At 31.8% G+C, this 11,590-nt stretch overlaps 1 protein-coding gene across 1 annotated transcript in view; it reads left to right on the forward strand.

Annotated features, from left to right (window-relative positions):
* LOC106465497 (protein eyes shut homolog) overlaps positions 1 to 9,234 on the forward strand; it is a 164,851-nt gene extending 155,617 nt beyond the window's left edge. The window contains exons 20-21 of the mRNA XM_022393410.1: positions 5,129 to 5,229; positions 8,400 to 9,234. Of these exons, the coding sequence (XP_022249118.1) occupies positions 5,129 to 5,229; positions 8,400 to 8,569 (271 nt within the window). The 3' untranslated portion in view covers positions 8,570 to 9,234. The remainder of the gene's footprint in view (positions 1 to 5,128; positions 5,230 to 8,399) is intronic.
* The last annotated feature ends 2,356 nt before the right edge of the window (positions 9,235 to 11,590 follow it).

Consider the following 11,590-nt stretch of genomic DNA (forward strand, 5'->3'; position numbering starts at 1 on the left):
CTAGTTCAGAGTCTCCTTGATATCCAGCGAGTTAACTTGAAGTCGATGTACGTACAATTGCCAAGAAGCTAGCTATCTTTGTCAGACACTGAATTGCTGGACCGTCGAAGTAAGATAATATTTTCATAAAACCACTGATGTCCGATGAGAATTCAGTAATACTTTCTGAAAGATACTAACGTCCGATGAGAATCCAATGATGTTCGAAATTTATAACTGTCGTATATTTTCCGGTTGATAAGGGTTAGCAAAATCACGGTTTATAGCATACACGGTTATAACAGGTTCCTAGCAGACTTATGTGCTCTCTTCTTTGTCCTTGGTCTTTTTATATGTGCGGGAAATGTTTTTCTCGAAAGCTCGGACAACAATACTGAACTATATTTAACCAGTTACGGAAGTAGATATATTGTCGATTCTTGCGTTTACGAATATTCTACAATCTTGGAGAATTGGCGGAGGTTTCGCCATAAGTATCTAACACTGTAAGCTAGGTATTTTTTTAAATATAAACTCAATACAAAAAATGTTGACACTAACATAAATATATAACAAATTTGTTACACGCAATACATATCCAACACTATAAGTTACACATATTTCTAAATACAAACTTAATCTAAACAACGTTTATATTAAAAATAAACACATTACAACAAATTCGTTACAATCACAACTCAATACTACAGAGGAATTTATTCGAAAATTTTAGGCTTCTCCACTAGGGGAATGAATGATACAAAAAGTGGATATTTTCTTCGTTATTAAAACAAGACTGGTAGTAATAAAAATTGCACACAGATAAATTGATTTCAAATATGACTAGTTTTCTAATACTATAAAATCAAGGTGTTAAAGTACTGGTATCTGTTGTCACTACAATCAGAAGACGCATAAAACGTCTCTTGTCGTTTACGTTTAATAGTAAGTGCATTTAACTCACAATGCTTGATTTATATACACACACACACATTTATACATATATATATAACTGTGACAATCAAAAGTTTCTGCGTTCTTATTTGCAAAAGGGCAGTGGTAAAGGATCTGTCTCCATGTTAAGAAAGCTGGTTTAGTATATAAATTAAAATCTACATCACAATTACATCACATTTTTATTGCTCTAAGTACTATATGAACGCTTTAGATGATTTTGAAATTGTAGAATAAAGCTCATTTTCCGTGCAAATATTATGTTTTGACGAGGTTTGAAATGCATAAGAATCAAGAACTTTAGAATTTTTTGCCTTCTCAATACCATTACAATAAAACAAAAGAAAAGCAAATTTCAGGAAGGCCTTGTGTAGTTTCCTAGTTAGAATAATAAGCAAATTTATTCAAAGTATTTTTGTAATACAAGGATATTTTGATAATTGGCAATTTATAATACTAATGAAAGTTCATAGCTGAACCAACAAAAACTACATTACACTCATGCGTGATCCACAATACATTCTGATGTTGTTCCTGCTTATGAATTTTTAGCGCCAACAATGCCTCGTCTACCTGGAGAGAAAATTATAAACGTTGGATATACCTATCAAAATAAATTTATTATGTATTTTATAACAGCTAAGCTCTAGTTGAGGATCATGCTAAAACTCCGCATTCAACAAAGAGACATGAACTCAGTGAATTGCTCACAGGGTATTAAGTATCTACATGTATATAGGCTAGATCTACAGTTGGATTAAACAACAACAACTTAACGTCACAGATACAGGTGATGCACATGAAATAAATCTATCAAAGTTCAGAATTATAAATTCGTAAAACACAGTGTATGATCCCATTGCTCTGATTGAGCGAATATTGACGAACAGGGTATTACAACCATATACAATTAGTTAATCATTCTCAGCGGTGATTGTCAAAAAAGAATAAAGGAACATCATAAAAAGAAAGTGATACATCTCAATGCTTTTCTTTTCTGCATATAAATGAATGATTGGACATATTGGAGAACTCCTGTTTATTCAACATGGCAATTTTGGCTATTTGAACTATACACCTGCAACTTTGAAGAAGCTGATAAGCCATACATTTGATAATGGACTACAATGAGAAAGATGCCTCATTTCTGTAGGTGACATATTGCTCTTTAGTTACAGATTTCAGCTGCATCTGAGAGCCTGCTTATGATATTATTTTGCATCAACATTGGTGGCTGTAAGTTAAAACCAGAAAAGTATGCATGCATTGATGTACACAGAAATGGAAACTCTTAGTCATGTGTCATCCACTCATGCTATGGCCCCAGCTTGACATTAAAAAAGATGTTTGCAGCTTACTAAGTCTTGCACCGTATTTTCAATAGTTTTCTATAATTTCTATAATTAGAGTTTGAAAGATAACTACATGTAAAAATGTATTTCAGTCCTTGAAGCATGCCTTTGTCAAAATTCAGTTGTTGGCTTATCCTCATCAAGATTATCTATTTATCCTGAAAACTGATGTTGGTAACCATGGAATAAGAGTAATTGATTCAAAGGTACAGAATGGTGTAGGGCAATTATTAGCTTCTAAACAATTATGTTGTATGACAAAGAAGGAACTTATCCTGTTGTAGTATTTTTCTATTGTGAACTCGCATTCCAGTCTCCTTGAAATGCGATGTGGTCAAAATATTAATGATTGTTAATTTATTCTGGATATTGATGCCAATAATAGAAGAATAAGATGATTTTTGTCATGATTAGCGGGTGGTTTTATAATGTTTAATAAAATATGAGAGCCATTGCTTACAGCTTCTAAACATTGGTAATGAACACCAAAAATGGGAATATTTTTACTTGTTGTATTTTAAACTTATAAACTTTACAAATCTGGAAGTTATTATCTCACATTTGATAAAGGTACTGCTCAAATGCAATTTCATTGCAGAATAACACTAGGTTAGCACTATTGAAATATCATTGCAGAATAACAATAGGTTAGCACTATTGAAATATCATTGCAGAATAACACTAGGTTAGCACTATTGAAATATCATTGCAGAATAACACTAGGTTAGCACTATTGAAATATCATTGCAGAATAACACTAGGTTAGCACTATTGAAATATCATTGGATTATTTTAGCAACTGATGAGAGCATGTCTGTTCATTGACTGTCTAGATTCTAGATGTCACACCATACAAAGAGTACAATACTGACAATGGATTACCGCCAGAATTGACCATAGAGGAACTTCGGGAATAGCAACCAAAGGACACGAACATAGCTTGGGCATACTTATTATGTAGCATTGTGAATCACAACCTTAAAAGTCTGGTTAACAGAGTACCGATGCATATAACATCTGGAATTTGTATAGTTACGTACGAGTCCAGCATAGTCTATTGTAAAGTCTGAACAACCAAGATGTGGTAGCTCACCTGTGATATAACTAGTGATCACTTCTAGGCAAGATTTAATTTGCTATATTGCAATGACAGCAGGGATCCAGGGAGAGTTGTACATAATGGTGAATATGCAAAATAGTTTTTCAAGATATATTTACACAAAATTATTAAATGGCGTTGTTTAAAATGGACAATACGTACTGCCTAGTTAAAAAAAATGGATACATAAGGGAAACTAGGGCAGTGAGTTTTAGATTCTCCCTTTAAGCAACTCACCTGCACATATATGATCCTCTGCCCAAAACTGATTGTTATTGAATAGTTCACTTTGTGTACTATAGATTATTCACTGGTAGATATGATAGTGCAGTTCATCCCATATTTATTAGCTGAAAAATCGATAAATCAATCGGGAGTGTTTGGAGGTCCAACTTCAATAGCTAGTTGTTTGCCTAGTTGTTTCAAGTATTGAGTTTGGCGAAAGTTTGCACTTAGCCATATCATTCTAAGTCTAATTATCTAGCTAAATGGTTGATGCAGACTATCAAGCATGTGCTTGTTAAGATTGGAAACTCCAACCAAAGAAAATTGAATCAGCATTTACTGTGTGTCATGATGGTGAACTGTACTACTGACGAACAGCATTGATTACTTTTAAAATTAAAAACAAGATCAATGTTTAAAATGCAGAATGATGGAGTCTTTTTAATTTTGGCTGTCGGCCAAATAATTTTTTTTTATTTTGCATTTTAAACGTTGATCTGGTTTTAATTTTAAAATTTATTGCACAAGTTGCCGTAATTGAATCCAGCATTGGTTACATTCTGAATCTGCTAATGTTTGAATGAAAAGTATGAAAAGCATTTGATGTATGGCACTTTACCCAGTGCAGATGTACCTCAGTGTACACAGGAACATGTGGAGTAACTGTGTTGTGCAGTAGGTGGTGTATATGTATTTGCATGTCAGCAAATGGGTAAAGTGGGTTTACGTGAAAATGGATGTTACAAAAACCAACTGTAACATAGTTTGGTAACTGTGCTTTATTATAGTACACTTGTACCAAGAGAGTAATTTGTTTCTGTCTGGATTCATCCAGAGTTCATGTTCATAGATCAACAAAGTGCATCATGAGTTATTGTATTATGTGGTGCACTAAGAACATAGAACACATTAACAAACTGAAGTTCTATATCACCCATCATATATGGATGAGCAGGTTGACTCTATTAGCAAGATCTTGACTCAGTTGATGAGGAGAACGATGCTAGAAGTCAAAATCTTAAGAAACATTTAAGTTACTGTTGAAGTTAAAGAAACTCATTACCGTTACTGTAATTACAAAATGTTTCTGAAAAACATAATTCTTCTCTCCAAGTAGTCCAGCCAACAAACCTGATGCCTAATTCACTTTCTCTTATACAATATTATCTTACTGTAAAAAAAAAAAAACAAGTGATATTAAAATTTTACATTTATATCTATAAATTAAAGTTGTGTAACAAAACTTCAATTTAACTTCCATATAAATATCTGCTGTTCACATATATTTAAATGCAGAAAATATCTGGCAGATCTAAAGTTATTTGATATTACCGTGGCTTACAATATGCTGACGTTCTTTAATTCGTGAATTAATGTTTACAGCTAAACTGTATTCTAAAATGTCAGCTAGGAATTTTAACAATACCTGTCAGTGTTATTACAACCATTGTTAAGTATTATTGCATAACTGTTTTGTTTAAACTCATTCAACTTTTTCTTTTTTTCTTTTTTTTTACAGAATAAAGCAAACTCTAACGCTTGAAGTTGACAGGATGAAATTCTTCAGTCACGTCAGAGGGGATTTCATGGAACTAAATACTCATGGTCAATACTATTTCGGTCTGTACAACTATATCATAAGTTTTAAATAAACATTTTGGATGCTAAGACACTAATAAAGTATAATCATAATTTAAAATATTATAGCTATGATTGGGCAAAATCACTCTTAGTCAAAGTTAAGCTAGTCATCAATCGCAACTCATTGTTATATATTCATTTATTTATATCAGGAATCTAGCAATCGCTCTCTTATTTTGCAGTACAAATAACTGGTCATTCAGCTTTTATATATATTCTGTAGTTGCCTTGTCTTAATTTTCACTTTAATGTGAATAACAGTTTAAACTGACCCTTAACCATAGTCAGAGATATCTGATGTTTTCTCGTGGAAAAATCACCAGACAAATAAATATCAGTCAATAACAACAGGTGGCTGCAAGCTGGCTACAAGTATCCCATAACGTCTTTAGCATAATGTGGAATTATTTTCATGCTATTAGTACAGTTGCTCAGACATCTGTACAAGGCAAACTTGTCGCTTTTTGCTAGCTGCAATCCTAAAATGCCTGCTTTAAGACTGAATCAGATGTTTGCAGCTGTAAATGAATACTGGTGTACAGAGATGGTGGTAGAAATATAATGTTAGCATAAATACGTGTCAGTGGACTACCAGTCTCTAGATCCTGCGGAATGGACCATTAATGTCATCCAATTAAAACAGGGCTCCCACAAACGTTTTTGAAAATAAATTCAAGCATTTTTAAGAATCACTTTCAAGAACGTTGAAAGATCATCGATCAGTATTGTTTATTTTTTTATCGGTGTCTAAAACACCCATTTATGATGTCCAGTCCACCAACACAATATTGTATTGGTAATTATATATTAGATTACAAATATAAGCTTCAAATAATAATGACTAATGTTGATTTTGTTTGTTTGTTATGGATTTCGCGCTAGCCGTCCCTAATTTAGCAGTGTAAGACTAGAGGGAAGGCAGCTAGTCATCACCACCCACCGCCAACTCTTGGGCTACTCTTTTACCAACGAATAGTGGGATTGTCCGTCACATTATAACGCCCCATCGGCTGAAAGGGTGAGCATGTTTGGTGTGACGGGGATTCGAATCCGCGACCCGAAGATTGCGAGTCGAGCGCCCTAACCACCCGACCATGAGGCCTGACTAATCTTGAGATTCAAATGTAACGAAAAAATAAGGCGCTGATAAGTTTATATTTCAGTATCGTTATAGAAAAACACACTTTTGCAAATCTAGAAATAGCAATATATAATTATTAATGCTTTCTATTTAAACAACTAACATCTTTTGGAACATAAATTGCTGAATTCGTGGTCAGAAGAAGCATAAAGACAGCAAACTGTGATAGTAAAATCTTCGCGTCCATATTTGAAGCATTGTCAAATAAAATCAAAAATTTAACTATTTTTAAGTGTTTGAAATGAAATCTTTAAATTATAGTATTTCTATTATTTTCAAGCAAAGGAGCGTTATTAAATGAACCATGTCTAGTGATCCTTTGTTCTGCTATGTGCTGATGCATTTTGCCCTAACTTGAGCCTAATTGATAATGCCTGTTCCAACCATACTGAATTGGTTGACATATTCTCTGGAAAAAAAAAGGAAATTGACCTAATCGATTTATCCACACATTCACAGAACTTCAATCGCATCATGCATGTATGAGATGCTTTTGAGAGAGAGGTGTCACACTCCGTTAAGTGATTCCAGGAACCAGAGATGTCATAAAAACAATGCTTTCAAATGAATAGTCGAGAATATCACGAGATCTTATAAATTCTCTGATTTTAAAAATGAAGACTTTCATTGGTGTGTTTGGTGACCGTACTCCATAATAAAGTAAAATGTCATGAATTGTGAAGATGTAAAGCTCTTTTTATTAAATGTTCATTAATGTGTGTTAGCTGAATAGCTGATTATCGGTACTTTATGTAAAGCTACCTTTATTAAATATTTATTTATATGTGTTAGCTGAATAGCTGATTATCGGTACTTTATGTAAAGCTACCTTTATTAAATATTTATTTATATGTGTAAGCTGAATAGTTGATTATCGGTACTTTAAGTAAAGCTACCTTTATTAAATATTTATTTATGTGTGTAAGCTGAATAGTTGATTATCGGTACGTTATGTAAAGCTACCTTTATTAAATGTTCGTTCATGTGTGTAAGCTTAATAGTTGATTATCGGTACTTTATGTAACGCAATTTTTATTAAATGTTCATTAATGTGTGTAAGCTGAATTAGTTGATTATCGGTACTTTATGTAAAGCTACCTTTAGATCATCTGATGCCCGATTTGCATAATAATGGACTGAACAGGTTGATTGATATTGTTTTATAATAGCGATTTTCTCATGTGGTATATAATAATATTATGAATTTAAAAGATCCTTTAATTTTTTTGTACTGTGTAGTTAGATGATTCAGCTTCTACGTAAAATTAAACAGAAAATCGTTAGTTTAAAAGAATTAGTCGTGTTATTCAGCATGGTGTTTCATCAAAAGAAGCATCCAGCTAGAAAGCAAAGTTCCAAGAAGAGCTAAAATTTTGTTAATGTTATCCTCTTTATTTGCTTTGAGACGAGAAAGCTTCTAACTTGAGAAAAATTATGATCTAGAACAATGAGTGTCTTTACTAGACTAAATGTTGATCCTGTTGTCGTATGTGGAAACAAGTAAACGATGTTTCCATACAAACGCATTGGATATAAACTACAGCAGGGAAGAAACTTAGGAAAGACTAATAAACTGTTCCATAGTCCTTCGACTTTAGAGCAAAATATATCGAAAGTAATTTTTTATCCTTAGAGAAAGCGAACTTTTACATTTACTTTTCTCAGATAGAATAAGAATATAAAGTCATTACTGAAATCATTTTCCAGACTCATGTGTACTAAATAAATAACTGTATGCGGTCGACACTTTTATGAATTTTTCCTGTGTTAAAATTTTTCTTAACTATTTTAATATATTTATGAAATTTAAAGTAAATCGTGTAGTCTAACTGTAGAATAATTTTGATTTCTCTAAGTAGTGGAAAGGCCGGGAAAGAGCTGTAATTTTGCTGATGTTGCTATTGGCTAGGATAAAAAGATAAACAATTCGTTAATATTTTCACAGGTTTTAATGTATAAATTCTGAATGTAATAATAACCATGAAATTTGTTTTTCTTATATCTTTAGGAGGCTTTCCTAGAGAAAAAGATATTGTTGAAGAAACCGGTGGTCGATTTACCCATTTCTTTACTGGGTGTATTGGACAAATTATTCTTCCTCACACACTTAAATCGGTGAATTTGATGGAAACTGGAAAGGGTAGCAATATTTTGAATTGTGAATACCCTCTGAAATGATTTTACCGAAAGAGAAAATACTATTTAAAAATAAACATTTATATTTCTCTGACTTCTGAGGAAACAGCAGATAGCGTTTCAGTAAAATATAAAACCAAATTATTGCTTCATCCGTAAATATGTAGTGAATATGCATGTATGTATACAGTAATTGTTTTTCGCAATTTTACTGTCAATAGTTCCCTCACATTATAGCACATCTTTTCTCCACTAGATATTGTAATTGGTTTTAAATGTGTTAATTGTCATATAAACAATGAAACAACAGCAACTCTGATCAGACAGATATTTTTCTTTTTGTTTCAGTTTAATTCTTTTCTTTTTCACTGCCACATTTACATATGAACAACTCTTCCAGTGCCAGATTTATTACCTATTTTAGATACACAATAAAAAACAACAAATAGAAAGCTGTTTTAATATTCTTGTACGTATCTGAAACTTGCAACTGGTAATCTTTTGAAAGTTTGAGAGGAATACTCTTTCTTCATGGTGGTACAAAACTACAAACTCACATGTGAATATATCATACTTTTCAAGATTAAAACTCAGATTATATATTATTTCACATGTATATTTCACAGTAGTGTTCTAAAGGGAAATATTAATCGGGAATACTCAATGACATAGTATTGAAGCCAAAAGAAATCTTGAACAACTGTGAAATGAAGCATAATCAAACGTGCACTTCTTGAGTAACTATATGATTCATACTAGAAATACTTCAACTTCTTTATTTCCATTCGTTGATAGGTATTATTCAGGAACCAATGTGGTAGGTTATTGCTTGTGGAATCTTACGAGTTTTGTTAGGCCAATCCTGCAAAAGTATTGCATTTTTTATTAGCATGATATGTTCAACTTTTTCATTGAAAACCCTATTTTTAAACCCTTTTTTTTCTTCGTATCGACGGTAATCTTTAAAAGCAAATCTTGCGAAATAATCAATTTCTTGGATTTTGTCAAGCGATCAAACATATAAAAATAAAATTTTCATACAGCATTGGAGAGAAAAGTCAATGTTTGGGATTTGTTTATTTAACGTTTCCTAAACCAGGTTCATCAGGAATTGTTATTGTCTTTTCACCAGTATAAGATTTTTTAGATTTTTTTTGAAATAAGAAAAGATCTATGAAAGCCTGGAAAAAATATCTTCTCGAATAAATGAGTATTTTTTTTTAATATCGAAAAACGAACGAAAACATAACATTTATAAAGATTATAAGTACAAACATGTCAAGTGAGATTATATTTCGAAGTTTAGCACGTTGTAAGTAGCTTATATTCCAATGTTGGTTGGGTTTGGGAGGTTTATTGGCACAAAGCAACGTAGCTATTTGCGCCACATTCCAATGTTATTTTACGTGTGTTAGAAATTACTTTTATAAATGATAAATATTAGTACCATTTTTGTATCAGTTTGTGCTATATATGACATGCATCAATTGTTACCCACCCGGTTATTTATTTATCTTAAACAGAAACCATAAAAAATGTCAACTTAATTCGACTCTGAAATGACAAATTAAAAACTCGCATAAACCAATTTGTGATGTTGAGATTTGCTAAATAAAAGTTTTGTTTGATCGGCCATAAGAATATTTTAAGTTAATATGACGTTACAGCTTCCATGCAAAACATTTGGAATATGAATTGATAAAATTTATAATTAAATTAATATAATAATTAGCTAGAATAGCATTTCACTCCTAGAATTGTTGTGAGTAATCCACTTTTGTGTAGTGTTTTATCACGTCCGTCTTTTAATGAAATGTGAGAGAAGTATACGTGAAAATGACTACTCAATCGTTTTTTGTTTTTGTTTTTTCATAGTAGAATAATATAATATTGTGTTAAACTTTATACTAATTTTATAATAAGAAATAGTCGTATAATAAGATGTAATTTATTCGGTCGTACATCTTTCTTCGTGTTTTATTGACAATAATAATAAAATGTTATAATTTATGTTGTTTGCATTTGTTTTTGATTTCTATATTCTCAATAAGGCTGACATAGGCGTTTTTAATCAGTACACACTTGCAGCGAACAATCATACTGTTGATATTCTTCTAGTTAGCTATTCTAAGCCACGTTCATATAACTTGTAGAGAAACATTTTAATACAGCTTTTTATAATATTTATAAAGAAACTCTTAATTGTTCTTATACGTGTATGTATATGCGCTTAATTTAATTCTTGATCTCCTTTTATCGACACAAAAGGCAAATAGAAATGAAATTTTGAGAGAATCGTGGTGGAATCACAGGATTTTGTGAGCATCACATTTGACTATACCGCTAATTGGTATTAAAATATCAAACATGTAAATTCATATTTCAGGAGTTTTCAATTTGAGCCCCTGTATGAAGTCAACGAAAATTTAGAGACTATCAGGACTGGATCCGCAGATCTACGTGAATATTAGAATATACATTTAAGGAAGCGTTCTAAATAAGTATTTACCTTTAGATTTCGAAACTTTGATATTGCATTCCTCCCAAGGGTAGGTGGGGTGAGAGCTAAGGGATGGCTGTACGGAAGTGTTACGTATTAGAATTTCAAATAGCCTGAAATTGAGTTAAATGATGCTTTAAATTTAGTAGTTAAATTTTACTTTGGACTTAGCAGTTAAGTAAAAGCCGATATATAGTCAGTTTATGATATTTGCCAACAATATTGATACAAACAGTTTTCTTTTTTAACACAAATATGTTTTAATATACAAACAACAATACAATTTACAATACAAATAGTTATTACACACAATGATTTATATACAAAAATTGTACAAACTTACAAGCATATAAAGTATTCTTTCTAGTCTGGAACTTCCTTGATATCTTATCGAGGGTTCACTATGAACGAGTTAATTATGGGTTGATGTAGGTACAATTCGTTTCATGGGAAGCTGGCTATCTTTGTTCTTCGTTATTCCCCAGTTACACACGTGAAGTTAAATAATTTTTTTCGTAAAAATGCTAATGTCCGATGAGAATCCACTGAAGTTAAATGATTTG

The sequence above is a fragment of the Limulus polyphemus genome, unplaced genomic scaffold, assembly GCF_000517525.1.
Source record: "Limulus polyphemus unplaced genomic scaffold, Limulus_polyphemus-2.1.2 Scaffold1962, whole genome shotgun sequence".
NCBI classification, from domain to species: Eukaryota; Metazoa; Arthropoda; class Merostomata; order Xiphosura; family Limulidae; genus Limulus; species Limulus polyphemus.